Here is a 21876-nt window from a genome sequence, read left to right on the forward strand (position 1 = left end):
TATTTGCCCTGTATATATCTAAATTATATATAACCTACTCATCCACATTCCATTCACTGCTCATTGTACAGATCTAATCTTATTTTGTTTTCTTTTTTATTATATCTGTACCTCTACCCATCTTAATATTTTTCCTAATACTTACTTCAATAAGGAACAGTCGTAAAACACATTTCACTACGTGTCACTACACAGTGTATGCTTATGTATGTGTTTGACAAATAAAATTAGAATTTGAATTCTTCTTTTTTCTTAACGAGCTACGTTTTTCTCCACCAATGAGGATAATCAGAAGACACAAGTGATTACCTGAGTTACAATATTTTATCCAAAGCTTTATTGTATGTCTATACGAATTCTGGCAAAGATATGCAATAAAGGAATAAAAATACATCAGTTGCTTTCCAGAATGAAGTTTAATTGCAGGATGGTGTTTACCCTCAGACAGTTACTGTAGTCTAGCGGGATATTGGGTGAACAATTTCCAGAACATTCAGTGCTTACTTTAATGCTAAAAATCTGAGGGAATAAAATTATTTTTGCAGCATAAAAAAAAATACATTTCTGGAAACGGAAAAAGTTTCTGATTGCTGATATCAAACATCAGCGCTTTAGCCTACCAAAAATATCTAAATTAACACTAAATGAAAAAAATGTCTAATTATTATGCAGTGCTGTGAATAAGTATTCAAGCGTTGTAGACTGACTGACGTCTCAGAATTGTATGTTGCTGGTGCACGATTGTGCCCTTTAACAGATTGCCAACCTGTAAAACTGAGCTACGGTAGTTTGTTTTGTAGCTCACTGGTTCTTCACTGTGATTTTTTTTTCGTTCAACTAGATCAATGTTTCACACAAGTCAGCTACTGAATGTTTGGGTTTCACAGAAATGTGAGAGACTTTATTTCTAAATTTATTTTAGAATATAATGATATTTCCCCCCCCATTTGATATTCCAGGCTATTTTGAGATTTGTTACATTTAATCCCAATTAACACCGTTAAAATCAAGGGGGGGTGTAAATACTTATGTAACAGTCTATAACCTTATAAACCGTTTATCTTCCTTAAAAATCCTCAAGACCTTAAAAATGACCTACACAGACCTTTTGAATAACAAAAAGTTATGAAAACTAGAAGAATCCATATACAAGGTGAGCAAAAATAAGAACATCGTTCCAGTGAATAAAAAGATCTCAGGTCAGATAGCATTAAGACATCGATCACACTCATCCTCTTTAGAAGGAGGGCTGTTTTATAGGGAACGCTTAAGGAGGACACAAAGTGAAAAGAATCTGTTCCTGTTGGGAGTACATTAATATGCGTAATCTGTTATGGGTGCTTTACATGACAAGATGAGGACATGTAGTGCTTTAATTAAAGTGCCCTTTTCCTGGGTCTCCTTGAAGAACAGGACACCTGGAATTAACATACGGATTAGCATATGTTGTTTATCATGCACACTGCATTAAGAGTAAAGACACTAAAGATTTTCTTTCTAATCCCATAAAAGCGGAAAGGTATCAGAAGATAATAATAAAGACGTTTTTAATAAAGTTGCACTCGTGTATTTAGGAACAGCCATCTTTATTTTTAAAATGTAGGTGACATGAATGCAAAATATCATTCAATGTTTTCATAAAAATATATCCCAAAAATAAACAAGTAATCTTTCATTTAATTTGAGATCGACCTGCCAGAGGATCTGCATGAGCGTTGGATAATGAGCAATAAAGAGATAGGGGTAAGGAAAAGAAATCACACATCAGTGAGTTGATGTAAGGTTGTAGTGGCTGTTCCATCTCCAAGAGTTACAAACCCAGAGGCTTTTTATTACAACCCTAAGTTTATACCTCGCATCAACATACATGAAGTGCCATCTTAGCAATCGAGTTCAATAAATAAACAAAAGATTTCTAGATCGTTGCTGTGTACCTTCCAGTGCACAAGTGGACCAGCAATAAATTGAGAATATGCACCAGGCGCAGTTTGACCTGCAACAAAGCTCTTGTTTATGTGTAAACTGGTGGGTTCAGAAGAAAAATACACAGTGTGCATGTCACAAAAGGTTGCATTGTCACCAAGCTATTATTGCTTACAATGTGAATCCTTTTGTTCTCTAAATTAATCAATAGTTTTACAGTTTCAGGCCATAAATTCAATGAAAAAAAAAATTCACAATAATCACAAATGAGAGCTCTAGAACATAATTCAGAATAAACTTGTTGGTGGTCTCTACCCCGTCTCCTCATGTAGAGTGAAGGGGGTCACTGCCAGAGAGGTGAAAGTCTCTGAAAGTCACCTATAACGTGACTGACCTCTGTTCTCTAGGCTCTGGAAGTGAGCCTCTCTCAAGACACGGTTGATATGTTCATACGAGCCCAGGGTTGTAGCTTCAGATTGGTCCAAGGAACTATGTGGACTGCTTGTCCTGAGGTTTTCGGCTCCGTTCTGACTGCTTGCGCTGCTGCTGGTCCCAGCTGCGTGCTCTGGACTACTGACCCCACTGCTGTCACTGCTGGAGGACTGAGGGTTCAGCAAAAACATAGATCATTCACACTGACAGTTATGGCACAGACTCAGCTGACAAAATGACACTGACAGGAATATTAACAGCACAGCTGAATCTTTGCAACTTGATCTATTGAAGCAGACAGTACAGATGCAGAGCTGAGCAAGCTAGACAGACTACAGGATGAAAAGTAATGCTGCATCACTCTCAGCTAACAGTTAAACAGCACCATGTTGGCCAACATGCCAAGGTAAAAAAAAATTAACTCAATTTTATTTTCTAAATTTATCATGGATACAACTAAAGATCACATGTTAAGTATACAGAATAATATACAAGTAGTTCTTGGTGGATTTTATCTTTAAAGTGTAATCATGTCAAGGGTAGGATATTAATATACAGTATGTTGTTGTTGAGTTTTTTCTGAAACTCCAGTTATTTAATCACACATATAGCACACCTCATTATAAAGGACTAATGTAAAACCACCAAAATTTACAAATTTGAGATGCGGGTTCATTTTCCAGAAGCTACATTTATCTTCCTTCAGCTTCTCCCTGTTTGGGGTCACAACAGCGGATCACACGGTCTGCGTATTAGATTTGGTACAGGTTTTACGCCGGATGCCCTTCCTGAAGCAACCCTCTCATTTTTATCTGAGCTCGGGACGTTTTTAAAGATACTTTAACAAGGAGGATGTGTGTGTCTCACCTCAGACTCCCAGGCTTCTCTGCTTCCATCAGAACACTGAGCTGTTGTGCTTGATCTTTTGGCCTGAGGCATCAGAAGTGCCTTATCATCGCCTTGAGAACGCTGTCGTTTCCTAAAAAGTTACACCAGGTACAAATTTGACGTAGGAAGCAAAATCTATACAGATCAATTAAGTGTCATGATCTTCACCTTCCCTTTAAAGTCAAGACAGCTTGTATGTTGCATTAAAACTGTACGATACATTAAAACACTGGCCCAGGCGTTCATCTGTATGTGAAGCAGTTTATTCTAACACGGAAAATTGATGTTAAACATCTCACATCTTTGTCTTTTGTTAAGACAAAACAACTTACCTATTTTCAGCCAACATGGCGAATCGCTTTATGGGTTATATAATAAATCTTCTCGTTTCTAGGCACTGATTAAACCGGTCTGATTGCAATACACCGAAAACCAGTACTTTGGTTATTAACTGCACCCTGTAATCACAAACAAATAAATCAACGACACTTTATCGAGCGTTTAATAAACTGGCTAATTGTTAGCTCAATTAGCTAGCGGTGCTAACAACTGACCAAGTAACCCAAAAACTATACACAGACCCATTTGGATTTACCTTTTGGTTGTTATTAAAGCGTTAAAATGTTGAATAAACACCACATATGACGCTTATGCGGTGTCTCAAGCTAGATAGATAACCAGACCGCTCACAGACTAGCCAGCAGGTTTAACTGTCATCCTGCTACTGCATTGGGAAGCTAGCACCGTTAGCACAGTTAGCACCGTTAGCCTAACAGCTAGCAGGGTGAAGTTGTAAACTTGAGCTTTATTAAAGAGCTTCTAACAGCGCTATTGATTATTAACCCCCCACCCCCCAACCGATCATATATCACTCGCGTTCCCAGTTAACTTTATTACAGCAGTTATTGGTTTACTATTTAAAAGTCTAGATGACCAGGTTACTGCAACCGACCGATGCTTTTAGCCACTACTGTTATTTACAAAAGAGTTCGCGAACCTCGAGCCCAACTCGCTGTGTTACGTATCAACAGATTGGTCGTGACGACATTTCCGACGATGTAAAATATCCGATAGATTTCATTTTTTTTTTTTTCAAATATGTTCGCGTTTGGTTTGCAAATAAGAAACCACGGAAAATTTCTCAGTGTAAAAAAAATGAATATTAAAAAAATATATATATATTTATTTATTTATTTTAGTTTTTACAGAAATCCACAGATCTGGAAAAAAACGGTTAATAAATGTTAATAAAGGTCCCAAAAAAAAAAAAAAACACACACATTTTTTGTTCACCTGACATTCGACATTTGATCGAATTTGGAAAGGAAAATACAGCTTCTCTGGTTGTTCTCGGTGACGTCCGATCTGCAAATTATTCTAAATAATCTAATATTTTAAGATATCATCAATCTTTTGTTTGCCATTTCATCACAGACCCCCCACGGGCTCTTTTTTTTTTTTTTTTTTTTTTTTTTTTTTTTTGGTCTGGTGCAAAATAACAAAATGAGTTGACTTGAAAGTGCGCGTGGCGTTTATGGTGCCTACATAGTGCACTTCGTGTGAGCAACGGCGAGCCGTTTGGGACAGAACCTTAGCAACAGCCTCGCGCATTTGGAAGCCGGAAGTTTGTGCCTGGTCTCTGAGAATGACACAAGCACAGGAGGAGGAGGAGGAGGGGGGCGAGGATTCGACTCTCCGCAGCAGCGCCGCTGTCTTATTATTATATCACGGAGAAATTATTCACGCAAAATGGGAAATACCGATTCAAAGCTGAAATTCCGAAAAGCGGTGATACAGCTGACTACGAGAACTCAGGTTGGTGATATTTATTATAAATATAAACGACGTGTTAAAGCCTAAAAAGATTCCCAGATGGAGACTTAAAACTGCGGTGATTCAGGATCCGCAACATCAATGATGCGCAAATGACTCACATCTAATGATACAGGCCCGATAAACCGTTTTAATATCAGTGTAGCCTCAGTAATATTTATTAAACCTGTTATATTTCCTCCAGTATTTAGAGGTGCACCTGCCACTGGGTTCATGTTCTTTTCCCAAAAGCTGATGTGAAGCCGTTAGTAATGAAAACAGATCAATATTCGGCTTCAAATTGTTTACACTTCATGGTGCGATTTGTTTATTTTCATATATAAATATATTATTGTTATTATTATTATTTCTTTTTTTTTATTATAAATTGAAAAGGCACTTATTTATTTATTTTATTTATTATCGTATTTTTTTTTTTTTATTATACAGAAAGATCGGAAACGTCAGACGTTAATTGATACAGAATTAATTCAGTCCAATAAACATACTTTGTTACTTTGAGTCTTGAGATAACGCGAGATTTCAGCTTCACGCGCGACGTGTTTATCTTTTAATACTAGTGTCTACGTGTGAGGGCGGAAAAAAAACCCCAAAAAAACACTAGTTGTATTTCAATTTATACTTTTCACTAATTTAAAAATTCTGGATACAGTTAATCAAGACATAATAATATATAATATTGTGAAATAATTTACAATGTGAAGCATTTGGGTTAAATGAAGATAAATGAAGTCATTTTTATTCCAGCATCTGACCCAGAATTGTTGAGTTTAAATGTTTATAGTCTATTAATATGACTGTCATCACTTTCTGATCCACTACTGATTTAGTAAGCAAAAGGACACGATGACAATCTAGCACAGAATAAACACTTTTGGACGTTCACTTCTACAGGAACATTAGGTCGACAAGGCTTTAGACAAACTGTTTAAGAAGCTACCTGAAGGAAAGAGCTACACAAAACACATGCAATGTAAACAGATATCAGTAACTGAGCTATAACTCATTCGAATGTGATATTTAATATTGCGTAAACTCTAAAATGATTTGCAAAAGCATAGACTTTTATAGTCATAGAAGTTATCAGATAGAAAGTATTCAGATGGTCCTATATATCAGTATGTCACCCTCTTTTCCCCTGACTTTATGTATTTTGCTTTCAGCCAGTGGAAGCCACAGACGATGCGTTCTGGGACCAATTTTGGGGTGACACTGCCACATCAGTTCAGGATGTATTCGCTCTTGTGCCAGCCGCCGAGATCCGAGCATTGAGAGAGGAATCACCGTCCAATCTGGCAACCATGTGTTATAAGGTACCTGCATTCAAAGCCAACAATAAATTCACCCCTGTCAGGGGCTTCAGATGCAATGCGTAAACTTTAAGAATTCAATCCCATCAATCAATGCCTTCAGTCAATGCCTTTGTTTTTCTTTTCATTATCGTGTAACAGAGATTGCTTGGGTGACTGAAGTTATGGTGCCATGTAGTCACAGGAAGGCAATCCCTGTGCTTCCTTTCCTGTCTACAGCCTTCTGCTTCCTTTTAAACACTGCCTATCAGGGCCTATGAAGAAACATCTAAACAGAAGTCCACTGGTTTTATAAACATTCAGAGACAGACCTGGGACTATATGCATCAAGGAGCAGCAATTAGGATCAGTTTTCCTTTGTACATATGCTGGCATTCAGGAGTACATGAATAACCCCTTTCAGTGAACCTTCTAGTGGAGCTCAGTGAAGTGAAAGTGTCTGAACCTAGATCAGTAATCTTTATTTTAAGACTTTTGACGACATTAGGCCGTTCTACATACTATACTATAAGCTATGATACAGTACTGTGCTCTGTGTCCTGCCAATTCCAAGTAAAGTTCAGTGACTTTTGATCCACAACAACCCCAAGCAAACTATTTACTAGTTAATGAAGGTGTCATTTCTTTGCATTACACCTGACTACCCACTCCTGCTTACATAAAAATAATAAATGAAAGCTAATGTCCACTGATTTTTTTTTTTGCCCCATTTACCAAAACAAATTTCTCCCAAATAATATTGATTAAATGAAAGGAATTTTTATTTTTTCTTGGGAGGAAATAAATTTAGTCCTCATTGAACTCAACACCGTACTAAAACACTGAACTTATGAACTTAACTATGTGAAAAAATATCTTTTGGAAGAATAATGTTTGTCCGTCCAGTGTGGTTCTTGTAAGCTGTTGTTCTAAGCTTGTAGTGACAACAAGTGGAAGGACTAGAGATCAGTTTCTGTGTTTGTGTTTTTATCTGCACGTGCGCTAATATACTTCATGTGTTTGGTTGATGTAGGCAGTGGAGAAGCTGGTGCAAGCAGCAGAATCAGGATGCCCCAGTGAGAGAGAGAAGCAGGTTGTGCTGAACTGCACGCGCATTCTCAGCCGAATCCTGCCCTACATCTTTGAAGACCAGGATTGGAGGGGCTTCTTTTGGTCCACCGTCCCAGGGGCCGGACGAGCTGGAGTGAGTAACATGCCCCTAAAATCTACATTTCAGAATTTGTCATTCCAAACAAACCAAAAGACTGAGATAAGACACACACTCTGTCGGTATTACAGGTGCTTCTCAGAGCTGTGGCTCACACAGAGCTCTGATTCAGACTGTTGTCTGAGAGAACAAGGCTGGCCCATGTGTATCAGGTGTCTCAAAGTGAGAGTACCACTACAAGATTGACTCGGAACAACTTGTCAGTTCTTTAGCATGCGGTAGCCAGAAACGTACTAAATAGTTAAAATAAACAGAAAAATATGATTGTCAATTTAAGGTGGTTTTGAACTCTTTAGATTCTATTTAAGGTGATTTTGAATTCTTTGAAGTCTAATTAAGGTGGTTTAGATTTCTTTAGATTCTATTTAAGGTGGTTTTGAACTCTTTAGATTCAATTTAAGGTGGTTTTGAATGTCTAATTAAGGTGGTTTTGAAGTCTTTAGAATCTATTTAAGGTGGTTTAGATTTCTTTAGATTCTATTTAAGGTGGTTTTGAACACGTTGGAGTCTATTTAAGGTGGTTCTCAACTCTTTGGAGTCTATTTATGGTGGTTCTCAACTCTTTGGAGTCTATTTAATGTGGTTTTCAATGCTTTAGAGTCTATTTAACGTGGATTTCAACGCTTTAGAGTATGATCTTAGATTAACAGATGCAATCAGTCAGAAATGGAATGTTTTATTTTTAATCCTTTAGCTCTATTTGCACATAAACATGAACAGTGCAGACTGTAATTCAAACATTATGTAATACTGTAATACAATATTACAATAATGTAATACGTTATTGTTTCTGTAGCAACAACTAACTCATTAACTTGGATGACTTGTATGGAGAACCATCTGTATAACCTAAGGCTAATTAAAAAATGGAGAAAATCTGTTATTTAACAAAGAAAATGTACAAAGTTTGATAAAGTAATGCTTTCTGTAAAGAATTGTTTATTCATGTTGAATTGTTCGTTCATGTTGCCTTCGTGTGCTAGCGGAATTATCCATACCTGAATCGTTCACATGCGTTGTTGTTACAAAGAGGTTTATTCATACTTACTTCTTTTCCTCTTATTTTGATACCATAACACACATTAAGAGGTATAAGGGGTAAAATGTACAGTATGCATAGAATAATTGCTGATATACATAAAAGAATTTAGAAAAACGAACAAAAGAACAAAACTTTCTGTATTTCTATAACATTCTGTAAACTGTACTCTCCTCCGCCATGATGAAAGTTTAGCACTCCTCCTATTTCCTCCCACTCCTCAAGTTGTAATTACGACTGGAAAACTCTGAGAACTCTGGGTAACTTACTAGTGGGAAACTTGTTTTTATGATTATTCTGATAGCATGTGAAGGCATCCTAAGTCTCAGGTGTTTTTGGACAATGGAGTTAATGCATTGTGGTTTTTTAGTAGCCTGACAAGCTGCATTTTTTTCCAGCACCTGCCATATAATCATGGATTATTTTCCTATAACAACATGCGCTATCGTTTTACATTCCTTACTATCTTTAAAGAATTATCATGTTTTTTGTGATTAGTTTCACAGAGATGATCACTACAGCAGTGTTATAGTCACTGTACAACTCTACATGCTTTACAAATCTACTTTAGTGTAAAACGACATCAATATTAAAATCTTCCCCATGAGACACACTGTGAGCTTGCACATGTATGTCATGCTGAATGAAGCTGAGGTTACTACGTGCATTCGTTCATTTGGAACTGTGTAAGCATCTTTCTCATGTTCCTCCAAGTCAGCTCTCGTGTCTCAGCAGATGGATGAGATGGACGAAGATGACGAGGGAGCGCGGCCGCTGGCCGAGTCTCTACTCCTGGCCATCTCCGACTTGCTCTTCTGTCCAGAGTTCACCGTACAGAGCCATAAGAAAGGAGGACCTGTGAGTAACCTCTCAGAATCTGTATACCCTTCATGTCCTGTGTCACTTCTTCCCTGTTGTTACATTTGGCCAAATCACCTTAAGTTCCTGGGTCAGCTTGTAAAGCAGACAAGGTTTCTTCTTGTTAATCCTCTGGAGGATTACTAACTGACAGGTCCTGTGGTATGAGGAAGTAGGTGAAGCATTTTGGATGTGTATCAGGGTGAATGATTACAGTTGGACTCGTGCAGCTAAAAATATCAGCAACCATTTAGATCCCTGGGCTTTTTTTTGTGTTACCCTTGCACAAGATTTCTAACTGTCAGAAAGCTGATACAGTATGTTTTGCTGTTTATTCCCCCCTTCATTGTAGCTTTTAGAATAACCAGTGTGAAGCTCCAGCATGAGTTCAACTAGCATAGAAAGGTGAAATCACAAACAATATTTGTTGAAATTGGTCTTTGGCTGAATGTGTGTTGGTAATGACATCACATCCCACGCGAAAAGTCATAAACTCCTCTGTCTAGTGCAGAGCTTGCTTGATTTTGCGTTAATTTCTGCAATCAACAAATCATGAAATCCTTGAGGGTCTCTCTTTCTCTTTCTTCCTCTCTCTCTCTCTCTCTCTCTCTCTCTCTCTCTCTCTCTCTCTCTCTCTCTCTTTCTCTCTCTCTTTCTCTCTCTAGCTTTTTCTCTGTGCCTTTCTCTCAAAATCTAAACCGATTAGTATTTTAGGATCATCATATAATATCATAATATTAACCACAAGATATTTGCTTTCACATCAGGGAACAATTAAAAGCAATCTGTGTACATTCCTTCTAACAAATTAACAAACAACACATATTTTACACATTACACATTATATTACACATATTTTTTTATGTGAGAAAATACATTTGGACAGTCCTCCACATATCTGATCAAGTGTTGGAAACACTGAACTTCTAGTGACTACGTCTTCGACTTATGACGCCATTTTTCTGTGAACTTTTCAGGATTCACTGGAGGATATGCAGTCCCTGGACAGCTGTGAATACATCTGGGAGGCAGGAGTGGGCTTCGCACAGTCACCACCACTGAACTACATCCAAGATCTTAACAGGTAAGCATACGAACAAATCCATTTGAAAGAGCATTTTCTCATGTTTCCTGAGTAACCTTTTAATCAGTAACCACCACACAAGGCCCATTCAGAGAGATTCTTATCTCAAATCGCGTCATCTCAGGTTATTAGGTAGTAACCAGGCTGAGCTGTTTACTTTCTTCTCCTGCTTGGTCAGGATGCTTTGAAGGCAGGATGGGATCTGTGGCTCGTTTACAGTACATCAAGATGAACTGCGATCATTAAAATGCAATATGTAAAAGGCATGTGTGTGTGTGTGTGTGGGTGTGCAGGACTGAACTCTTGAGGCTGCTGCTGACCTGTTTCTCAGAGGCCATGTACCTGCCACCAACTTCAGATGGAAACATTATCAATCCCTGGGTCACTTTCTTTTGCTCCACTGAGAATAGGTGAGTCGTTCAGCCTATAATAAACATACAGAAAGTGCAGACAGGGAGGAAACCAAGTGAGAGCTGGAAAGTGTGTGTGTGTGCGTTTGTGAGTGTGTGTGCGTTTGTGAGTGTGTGTGCGTTTGTGAGTGTGTGTGCGTTTGTGAGTGTGTGTGCGTTTGTGAGTGTGTGTGCGTTTGTGAGTGTGTGTGCGCGTGTGTGTGTGTGCGTTTGTGAGTGTGTGTGTGTGCGTTTGTGAGTGTGTGTGTGTGCGTTTGTGAGTGTGTGTGTGTGCGTTTGTGAGTGTGTGTGTGTGCGTTTGTGAGTGTGTGTGCGTTTGTGAGTGTGTGTGCGCGTGTGTTTGTGAGTGTGTGTGCGTGCGTTTGTGAGAGCGTGTGTGTGAGTTTGTGAGTGTGTGTGTGTTTGTGAGTGCGTGTGCGTTTGTGAGTGCGTGTGCGTGCGTTTGTGTTTGTGTGTGTGTGTGTTTGTGTGAGTGTGTGTGAGAGAGAGAGAGTTCTAGTCTTCTGTTCTAGCCTCCAGGTTCTTTGTGACTCTGTAAAGGATCAACGGTACACAAAATGGATGGATGAAAGGACAAAGGCTCTGATCAATTCTCACATATTTATTCAGTATTTAAAATAGATAAATCATTAGTATTCATTATAGTTGCATTAGAAACTAGATTTTGTGTCTTTCATTAGCTGTAGATTATCTACTATTGGATGATTTTCTGAAACGAATAAAGTGTTTTAACATCTGTTCATGGAGCGTGTTTCACTAGCGACTGCTACTTATCAGTGTTTCTCAGTGTTTTGTCTTTTTGTCTTGCCTCCTTCTCATGTCATGTTTGTTTTGGCTCTTTCTTTTGCTATTTTGCCCTTCTGTTGCATTAGTGCTTTCTTATTTCACCTCCTCCTCCTTCCTCTGTGTTTCTGTGTTATCACAAACACTATCACTCTTTTGAAAGTAAAATTTCAATATAAAATCCTGTTGAGAGTCATTTGTGCAGATATATTCCTCTTATTCCACCTTAGTTCTGTAGTTTCTGTTCAGGTTTGTGTCTCACTATATGGCATCAGAAATTGAGATACTGCAATGAACACAAATGAAAGCAGGAACACAGGGGCCACATTCATTTGTGTTCATTGCAGCTTGTTCATTTCTGATGCCATATAGTGAGCCACAAACCTGAACCAGTGCTACAGAATTAAGGTGGAGTACATTGTCCTGCTGAAAGAGGCCACTACCATTAGAGAAAACTGTTGCTATTGTACTTGGTCTGTAAGGATTAGAAAAAATAACACCTACTTAGGTGTGTGTATATATATATATATGTGTATGTGTGTGTGTGTGTGTGTGTGTGTGTGTGTGTGTGTGTGTATATGTGTATGTATATATATATATATATAAATATATATATATATATATATATATATATATATAAACAGTATATATATATATATGTGTGTGTGTGTGTTGAGGGGCTGCATGTGGGATGAAGGCATGCTGGTGGAGGTAGTGTGATGCTCTAGGCGACGTTCTGCTGGGAAACATCGGGTCCTGGCATTCATGTGGATGTTACTTTGACACGTACCGCCTACTGAAAACAGTCACAGACCAAATACACCTCTTCATGGCAACGGTATTCTCTAATGGTAGTGGCCTCTTACAGCAGGATAATGCACCCTGCTACACTGTAAACAACGATGAGGACTGGTTTGAGGAACAAGACTCTTTGTTCAAGGTGTTGACTTGGCCTGCAAACTCCCCAGATCTTAATCTGATGGAGCATGTGTGGGATGTGCTGGACAAACAAAAACCCAGACATACCGCTTACAAATGTAAAGACTGACTAACCGAGCAGCCAAGATAAATAGCTGTTTATGTTTGCCGTTGTAGTCAAAACTAGTTTAGCCAAGGTGTTTAACAAATGCAGGAACACTACACCGCCTCAACATACTCATACCACCCCTAAAGTCCTCAACGTGCTGACAATAAACCGCCTAAATAATCTGGCCAGCTGTGGTCCTGTACTAATCCTCGTCCACCAATGAACAGATAGAGGCAGGCTGAAAAATCGCCCGCAGCAACAGACATGGCTACAGAGAGTAATTGTATCACTACAAAGTGACCCATATGGTAGGTTTACATGCTTAAAAGCCTAATGAATGTCGTTACCTAGCAACTCCATGTATATCTAAACATCCAGTTTGCACACCATTTGTTTCGTTTAGAAAAGGCTGTCACGACGCCATCAGCTTCTTTCAAATGCTAACACTTGTGTGTGCTCGAGTACAAAGGTTTGCAAAATCTGCTCAGAGGTCATCATACAGTCAGACACTTCAAGTGACTACTGAATATTTAGATCCTAATTGAAAAGAGACAGTATTTCAGACATATCAGTATCTTTTTTTTGTGAAATATTTATCTCTATTCTTTGTTACAGCCTAAGTAGTATAACTTTTTACTCAACTGCCTGATTGTCTGTTATTTATGATTTGCTCCTCTTTGTTTTATCTTCAAGAATGAACGTTTCCTTTTATTAGCAAATAAAATATTTGTATTTTTAATATTTATAATAATGTATTTTATCAGTTAGCAGACATGAATATCATTCTCTCTGATATTCATGTCTGCTAACTGATAAAATACATGTGATGATGAGGGTTAACTGATTTGAATAAAAAAGTAAGTGTCTCTCTCTGTCTCTCTCTGTCTCTCTCTGTCTCTCTCTGTCTCTCTCTGTCTCTCTCTGTCTCTCTCTGTCTCTCTCTCTCTCTCTCTCTCTCTCTCTCTCTCTCTCTCTCACTCTCACATATAATCCCCCCAGGCATGCCCTGCCTCTGTTCACCTCCCTGATTAATGTGGTGTGTGCATACGACCCGGTGGGCTACGGCATTCCCTACAACCACCTGCTGTTTTCAGACTACCGGGAGCAGCTGGTGGAGCAGGCGGTGCAGATCCTCATCGTCACACTGGAGCACGAGAACGCTCAGCATCAGCGTGCTCCCTCCCCCTCCAGCATGGACGAGCAGGATGTAGGAGTGCCACCACACCTTTAGCACACACACAAGTCCTCTAATAGTGCACAGCGATATACAGTACCAGTGCTGTATTTACACCCAGTTTCATGAAATCGGATCAAAATTAGAATGACTGGCTTTCCATTTGACTGTTTAGGGTTGTGAGATTTAAGCATTGAAGCACAGAAAGTTTAGATTTACTTCTGATATTTCTGTCAGATATTCTGAATGTCTATAATGTCATGAGATTGGCAGAAACGTTGATTTTCATTGTGCCCAATTGTAAGAAATGAGTATTATAAAAATATATTAATTCGAAAAAATGATAGATTCCCTTTACAGTACTAAGTGTAAATAACCATTATTACAATTTAGAAATACTGTTTTTATCACCATCACTTGGATGTAAAGAGGCTGAAAGAGCAGCAAAGATGTCACTTCCGTGTCCATGGCTGTCCGTGGCCGTGACCTTAATAAGCACATTGCTTAATCTTATTGGTACCTGGTGTCACTTATATATCAAATATATGTAGAATTCAAATCCAGCAAAACAAAGAAAGAAGAAGAACAACGAGGTTTGCTGAATCTTTCAAAATCATTGAAAAATTTTAAAAAAAAATGGAAAGATTCAACATTGTATTTATTGTTCTTTTATTCTTTTGCAATTGGTGGTAAAATCAATGCAGATGCTATTGCATAAACAATAAGGTTCTATGTTTTGAAATAAAATGACTACAACGAATTCAGGTTAGGTTATTGTAAAAAAATAGGAGTTTAACAGACTAGAAACGCAGTTGAACAATACACACTGCTGCTTTAAGTCTAATAAGAACAAGGAATATGTACAGATTTGTACAGATTCATGAAAATAGGTTTATTTAATATAAATGAATGATCTATTCTACTAAACCTAGATCCTATTTTCTTCTCTTTGGCAGTCTGTGGGCCCACAAAACTTGTTTGTGAACTACCTTTCCAGAATTCACAGAGAGGAGGTATGTACCGTACCATGACAATGTGTTTTACTTCATCACATTGTTTCATGTCTTGTTTAAAAAAAAAAAGACAGAAATAAAAGAAAAAGAAATCCACTCGCTTTCAGGATTATGACTTTGTGCTGAAAGGCCTGGCTCGCCTTCTCACTAACCCGCTCACTCAGACCTACCTACCCAACTCCACCAAGAAGATCCAGTTCCACCAAGAGCTTCTGGTCCTCTTCTGGAAATTTTGTGATTTTAACAAGGTAAGAGAACATGCTTGGTGCCGTCATGATTTTCTTTTAAAAAACAATTTTTATACTTTACTTACTCCATGTTCGGTCTCTCCATTGTTCTAGAAATTCTTGTTCTTTGTTCTGAAGAGCAGTGATGTGCTGGATATCCTGGTGCCGATTCTCTACTACCTGAATGATGCCAGAGCTGATCAGTGTAAATATTCTGTACATGTGTGGTTGTGTTACGGGACACAAATCAATGTGTTTGTTTTGTAAAGCAAACGGATTCTGTGTTGTGTTTGTCCGTAGCCCGTGTAGGTCTCATGCATATCGGTGTGTTCATTTTGCTGCTACTGAGTGGAGAGAGGAATTTCGGAGTGCGTCTGAACAAACCGTACTCTCTTCGTGTCCCGATGGATATTCCAGTGTTCACCGGCACACATGCCGACCTCCTCATCGTAGTAAGGGCTGAATTCTTTCTGATTCCGATGCTTAATGTTGAGTATAATGTTGAGGTTCCAATGAGATTTTCACTCCTTAGATCTGTGGCATCTCAGAAGTATGTGTTATAGTTCATTTCTCTAAGGTTGCAAACCTGTGTGTTAAACCTCATAGAGTCCAGTATATATCAGCTCCAGAATTACACAGATTTTTTTTTGTCTAGATTGTTACGGCCAAAAATTCTTTTTTTTTTTCTATTTTTTATTTGTTTGTTTACAAAATTCAAGGTGCAGTTTGTTGAGATCTTTGTGCTGTTTTCTGGAAACACTTGATTAGCAAAATTGCAAGCACAAGATTCTAATTTTGTAATTTTTATCAGCATGCACTGATGTTCGATACACATGATTCGATGAGGTTTTGACCGAATGAGCCTTGTGATGATGTCACACGATTTGTCTTTGGCCCAAATCTGCTGAAACTCTGCAGTAGTTTTAAAAATTTGCAAGCTTCATGATTTTGTGTTTATTACTGCAATACCAAAATTCCTGCTATCTGATGGTTATATTTTTAAAATGAATTCCAGTCTGGTCAGATACCAGCATTTTTTTTTTAGATGGGAAGGTATAGCTTGTTAAATGGAACTTTCTCAAACTATTTGTTATCCTTTGTTCTAACACATCTTCTTTAGGTTTTCCACAAGATCATCACAAGTGGACATCAGCGTCTGCAGCCACTCTTCGACTGCTTGCTCACAATTGTAGTAAATGGTAAGTGCATTCATCATTCACAGATGCATCTGCTTAAAATTGGTTACTTTATGGGTTTCCTCCCATCTGTGTGTGTGTGTGTTTTGTGTAATCTCCAAATCATTATGTTCTCACACTGTTTAGTGTCCCCTTACCTGAAGAGTCTGTCCATGGTGGCAGCCAATAAACTCCTCCATCTTCTGGAAGCTTTCTCCACCAACTGGTTCCTGTTCTCTGCTGCTCAGAACCACCACTTGGTCTTCTTTTTGCTGGAGGCTTTTAATAACATTATCCAGTACCAGTTTGATGGTAAGATGCATTGCTATTAGAGATGGCACTGAGTATCATTATTGGGATGATAAAACAAAAAAGTACTCCATATCTTACAAAATGTATTGGAATATCAGATCCTGTAACAAAAATTCCAAAGTTTGGAATTGGATTTGGAAAATAAATGTATTTATTTTTGGGACTAGAAATTTTTACATAACGTAACAGAACATGCTTTCCTACCAAATGGTGAAGAATGGTGTTCTCTGTAAAATAAGAATGAATGTTAAACATATATTAATGTTAGCGACCACATTTACTGAGAACATACAGTACAGTATGTATTTAGGAATCTTCCAAAATGTCTCTGCAAAATAAATCTTGTTTTTATTAAGAATTAAAGTGAAGGACCTCATATAGCTGCTTTTGCTGACAGTTTAAATACTGTAAGACTCTGTTGGTGTATTTAGTATAAGAAGAACTCAAACATCTCACTTTTAATAACCATTGGGGGAAAAAACAACATGAAAATAACCATTGATGCTGGCAAGGCATTAAAAGAACATTAAACAAACCAGACTGTTTAAATGATTTTTTTTTATATATACATCACTTTATATCCTTTATATTTATAAAGTAAGTGCTTAGAGTTAAACTGTGTAAATGTTGGTAATGTATTTGCATAACTCCAGAATCTGGCCCTTGAAAAATGCCAAAGAATTATGACACAGCACATTTTAAAAAGCTCTTGCATGCAGGTAAATATATAAAAATGAGGTACAAGGTATAAATATATATTTTTAAAAAAGGCTCAGCCAGGACAATACTTAGAACATGGACTATTTCTGGGCTTGTCTACTCTCTCTCTCTCTCTCTCTCTCACACACACACACACACACACACACACACACACACACACACACACACACACACACACACACACACACACACACTACCTGTACCAGACTTTTTTCCACAGCATATATTGCACATTTATTGCACTATAGTTGCAAGTCACATTGTTCTAACACCAATCTGTATTTATGTTTGTATATTTTTCTATATTCTTTCTTCCCGTTTCCACTTTATTCTTTTTTATTTTTAATGATTTTCTACCCAAAGTCAATGAAGCATTTCATTACATGTCAAACTGTGTATCGTTATGTATGTGACAAATACATTTGAATTCTCTTGTTGTCTGTTACTTCTCAGGGAACTGCAACTTGGTATACGCCATCATCCGCAAGCGCAACGTCTTTCACCAGCTTGCCAACCTGCCTACCGACTCTGTGTCCATCCAGAAAGCACTGCAAAAGAAGAGGAAATCTCCCGACGCCATCTCTCGCACCAACTCCCAGGAGACCATTTCCATGATTGGCTCTCATCCAGCTGTACCTGCTGAGCCTGGCACACTAAAGACCAGCCTCGTGGCCCTGCCAGGTAACAACCTGAAATCCCTCTTATGGCAATGTAAAATAATACAGGGAGGGAGGGAGGGAGGGAGCAGGGAAGGGGAAGGCAAGAAAGGGAATGAAAGGGAAAGGGAAGAGAAGGAAGGAAAGAAAGAAAGGAAATGGAAAGGAAAGAAAATGAAAGGAAAGGAAAGGGAAAGGGAGAAGAAAGAAAAGGAAAAAAGAGAAAGGAAAGGGAGGGGAGGGGAAAGAAAGGAAATGAAGAAATAAAGGAAGAAAAGAAAAACTCTTCCACCTACTATAGACTTTATCAATGTTATCACACTTGCATTGGTGCTGAACTTTATAAATGTCATTTTCAGGTATTGATAAACTAACAGAGAAGTCCCAAGTATCAGAGGATGGTACCATGGTGACCGTGCCAAAGACAGAAACTCCAAACTCACCCGAACATGCCGTCTTGAGTGGGGCCAGTGACACAGAGTCCAACTCTGGAAGAGACAACGAGGTGAGACGATTCTCTCTGGTAAGGTTTTTTTTTTTATTATTATTATTACATAAATGTTCTTGCTGTTGCAATACTTGCTGTTCCAAAAATGTATTTCCCATAAAACACAGTTACATCTTCAAAGCATTATGGCACAGAAGGGTCTGGAAAGTTCAGAGCGGTTACAATTAATTTACAAAGTGGTTGTGCAAAATGATTGTCAGGGGAGGGGTATTTAATGTTCACACAAGCGGATGCTATTTCATGTTTCCCCCACAGGACGTCTTCTACACGGAGGCAGAAATGGTGAGGAGACGTCTGTCAAGTGCATCATCGGCCGCCACATACTGGGTCCCGACTCCAGAGTGGGTGTGTAGCTTTCATAGCTGTGTGATATGCATCATATCTGAAACATAATCAAGCCCTAAGGAAGTAAACGAATGTCGGTTTGCTCTTTAACTGAATGCAAATTATTCCATAATTGAATTTTAAGGGAAGAGATCAATAAAAATATCTGGCTAAGAATAATATTAGGGAGAAATCATAAGCTCATTAGCCAGCAGACCAGGCAAGTAAAAGCTTCAGTGCGCTGACTAGATACGTCTTGGTTGTTTCAAACCTGACTGATTGTGCTAAACTGCACTAGATAACATAATGTAACAACATATGGACTGCTAGTTAAGAGTAATGAAAGTCTTGATAGATAAGATTGTGTTTATTAATATTTACACCCTGTATGAGTTGAGCATTCTTAATCAAACTCTTCTTAACAGGCTGATTGTAAGCTCTGCTTTCTCTGTGGTGCAGGTCATGTCCTGGAAAAGCAAGCTCCCTCTACAGACCATCATGCGCCTGCTGCAGGTCCTAGTGCCCCAAGTGGAGAAGATCTGCATTGACAAGTATGGAAATGTCCAAACATTTATAGATTTATTTTTTTGTGTGTGATGCCAAAAATGCTTAATTTTGCTGCATTTTTTTTTTTTTTTGAGTGAAAACTACTTGAAATGTTGAAAAGGTTTTAGATGAATGTGTGTTGTGATATCACATGACAAGTCTTGGCCCAAGTCTGCAGAAAATCAGTGGTCATTTTTAAATATTTTGAGCTCCTTTGAATATCACAGAATATACTTGATTTTTTGTTAATTTTACTTAATCTTGTGTCAATTTACCCCTATATGTGTCACTCAGCTCAATATAGTACTCTATGCGTTTGCGTCGCGCTCGATCACTCAGGCTCCACTTGTGTACCGCTCGCAACAAAATCCTCTCTGACATGACATTTCACTGTATTATACTTGGTTCTGTTTGTAACACATTGCATTAGTAGAGATGTAGTATGTTTTTTGTGGGCAACATTCTGTTAAAGGCTATGCCTTTTATCACGTTTATTAATGAATTTAAATGCACTATTTTATTTACGTAAATAACTGGCTGAGCAGTAACATAAAGCTTTATAATTATCAACGTTCTGCTCCAATCACATGCTCTGCCATATATTTTCTTCACAGGGGCTTGACAGACGAGTCCGAGATCCTGAAATTCCTCCAACACGGTACCCTTGTGGGGCTCTTGCCTGTGCCTCACCCTATCCTGATCAGAAAATACCAGGCCAACGCAGGCACAGCCATGTGGTTCCGCACATACATGTGGGGCGTCATCTATCTCCGGTGAGCACTGTATAACGTGAAAAACCTCTAACCTTTAATTATCTCTAACGCCATGCATTCAGAGAGAATAGCACAGCACATTCTTTTTTTTTTTTTTTTTAATCTTTGATCTTTTTCTTCATTATAGCAACGTTGACCCACCAATCTGGTACGACACAGACGTCCGTCTCTTCGAGATCCAGAGAATGTAGAATCCATGCGCAGCCTGTCAGTGACTGAACAGAGGGCTGCTTGATGATTTCCGTCGTCACCATTCTCACTGCAAACACCCCATTTAAAGCTTAGTCTTCAATTTCAGTGCAGTGCCGTGTCCCTTCTTGTAAGTCTCAGAGGTTTAATCTGAACTCAGTGACTCGGAAAACCTGTAACAGTGTTCATAGCTCACTGAGTTGGCATGTGTGGACAAATGATAAGGTTTCTACATATAGCTCTGCCTTTTGATAAGACCGTGTAATGTCCAGCAGCTTAAACCATTGAGAATATCTCACTGTGGATGGATGAATGATTTTCCTACCGTATGAACAGCCACTGTATAGAAAAACATATACATAAACATATATATATATTTGATGGAATCATATTTGAGAGTCTAATGAATTTGGTCGCATGTGGCGTAGTAACAAAGTGGCGTTAGTAGGCTAGTGTGACCTTCAGCATCAACTGTGACCGTATTGCCAGGCCAGTGCCACTAGAAGGCAGCAAAACTCTAGCTATCTCTGTTAAACACACGTTCGCTTATTCTGTAGGTCGTCTCATTAATCCTACTCGTGACTTGTGGTCAGAGAAGCGTCCGCATTCCTGATGCTCTTAATATTCAGGTTCATGTTTGATAGGACCACAAAGCGTTTCAGCCATGAGCGTCTACACATCTCACCAGTATTCTGCTGTAAACAAATGACCTGCTATGTTCTGATGATGAGAATCATTTATGGTGAGCTGATTACTGATTACTATTTTTTTGTCTGCATATCAGATTTGCTAATGAGATGATCTAATGTATATACTGTGCTCAATGTTTAAAGTCAATTTTTTGTCGCAATATTAAAAAAAAAGAGAAACAATCTACACTGAGCTCTAAAAACATGATATCCTGTGAGTCATTTTACATGATAATTACGGGTAGACGCACCAGTTTGTCCTCAATTTCCTTCTTTGAAAACCTGGGAACAAATATTAGGTACTTCTTTACAACATGTTAATAATTAATTTGAGTGAAAGAAGGAAGTGAGCTATGATTAGTGTAGATGTTATCATCATGTATGGGGGAAAAACCAGGGAAAGAAGTACATTGAGGATGTTGATGTCATGTAATATAAACACAGTTTAACATCAGTTTGCCTTCATTGGGTTTCATTTTGAATTTAACAGCATGTCCACATGTCCTCTCAGATATTGCATTTAAAGGAAACATGAACAAAATGCATGTTCTCCCCGTGCCTCGAGGGTTTCCTCCAGGTACTCCGGTTTCCTCTCCCGGTCCAAAGACATGCATGGTAGGTTGATTGGCATCTCTGGAAAATTGTCCGTAGTGTGTGATTGTGTGAGTGAATGAGAGTGTGTGTGTCCTGCGATGGGTTGGCACTCCGTCCAGGGTGTATCCTGCCTTGATGCCCTATGACGCCTGAGATAGGCACAGGCTCCCCGTGACCCGAGG

At 38.5% G+C, this 21876-nt stretch overlaps 2 protein-coding genes across 5 annotated transcripts; one reads left to right on the forward strand and one right to left on the reverse strand.

Annotated features, from left to right (window-relative positions):
* Positions 1-1569: 1569 nt before the first annotated feature.
* Positions 1570-4232, reverse strand: LOC132861308 (protein FAM104A). Its single transcript, XM_060892776.1, has 4 exons — positions 3839-4232; positions 3576-3701; positions 3223-3334; positions 1570-2525 (listed from the first exon to the last, which is right to left on the reverse strand). The coding sequence occupies exons 2-4, from the start codon at positions 3590-3592 to the stop codon at positions 2298-2300; spliced, it is 357 nt and encodes a 118-aa protein (XP_060748759.1). The 5' UTR covers positions 3593-3701; positions 3839-4232; the 3' UTR covers positions 1570-2297.
* A 653-nt stretch (positions 4233-4885) lies between these two features.
* Positions 4886-21303, forward strand: hid1a (HID1 domain containing a). Of its 4 annotated transcripts, none has more exons than XM_060892212.1 (19): positions 4886-5058; positions 6240-6389; positions 7399-7569; positions 9365-9490; positions 10468-10574; positions 10868-10984; positions 13794-14001; positions 14925-14981; positions 15089-15229; positions 15323-15413; positions 15509-15660; positions 16329-16407; positions 16531-16695; positions 17869-18096; positions 18431-18594; positions 18835-18924; positions 19363-19454; positions 20064-20222; positions 20350-21303. In XM_060892212.1, the coding sequence occupies exons 1-19, from the start codon at positions 4993-4995 to the stop codon at positions 20411-20413; spliced, it is 2427 nt and encodes an 808-aa protein (XP_060748195.1). In that variant the 5' UTR covers positions 4886-4992; the 3' UTR covers positions 20414-21303. The 4 variants fall into 4 exon arrangements, with proteins under 4 accessions (XP_060748195.1, XP_060748197.1, XP_060748196.1 ...); XM_060892214.1 differs by having other exon boundaries at positions 18431-18576; XM_060892213.1 differs by having other exon boundaries at positions 9368-9490.
* The last annotated feature ends 573 nt before the right edge of the window (positions 21304-21876 follow it).

Source organism: Tachysurus vachellii, chromosome 18 (assembly GCF_030014155.1).
Source record: "Tachysurus vachellii isolate PV-2020 chromosome 18, HZAU_Pvac_v1, whole genome shotgun sequence".
Classification (NCBI taxonomy): domain Eukaryota; kingdom Metazoa; phylum Chordata; class Actinopteri; order Siluriformes; family Bagridae; genus Tachysurus; species Tachysurus vachellii.

Coding starts and splice junctions, on each gene's coding strand:
- LOC132861308 (XM_060892776.1), bottom strand. Junction 2,526..3,222: donor GAGAAGCCTGGGAGTCTGAG/GTGAGACACACA, acceptor CTGAACCCTCAG/TCCTCCAGCAGTGACAGCAG.
- hid1a (XM_060892212.1), top strand. CDS start 4,993: ATGGGAAATACCGATTCAAAGCTGAAATTCCGAAAAGCGGTGATACAG. Junction 15,230..15,322: donor AATTTTGTGATTTTAACAAG/GTAAGAGAACAT, acceptor CCATTGTTCTAG/AAATTCTTGTTCTTTGTTCT. Junction 20,223..20,349: donor TGGGGCGTCATCTATCTCCG/GTGAGCACTGTA, acceptor TCTTCATTATAG/CAACGTTGACCCACCAATCT.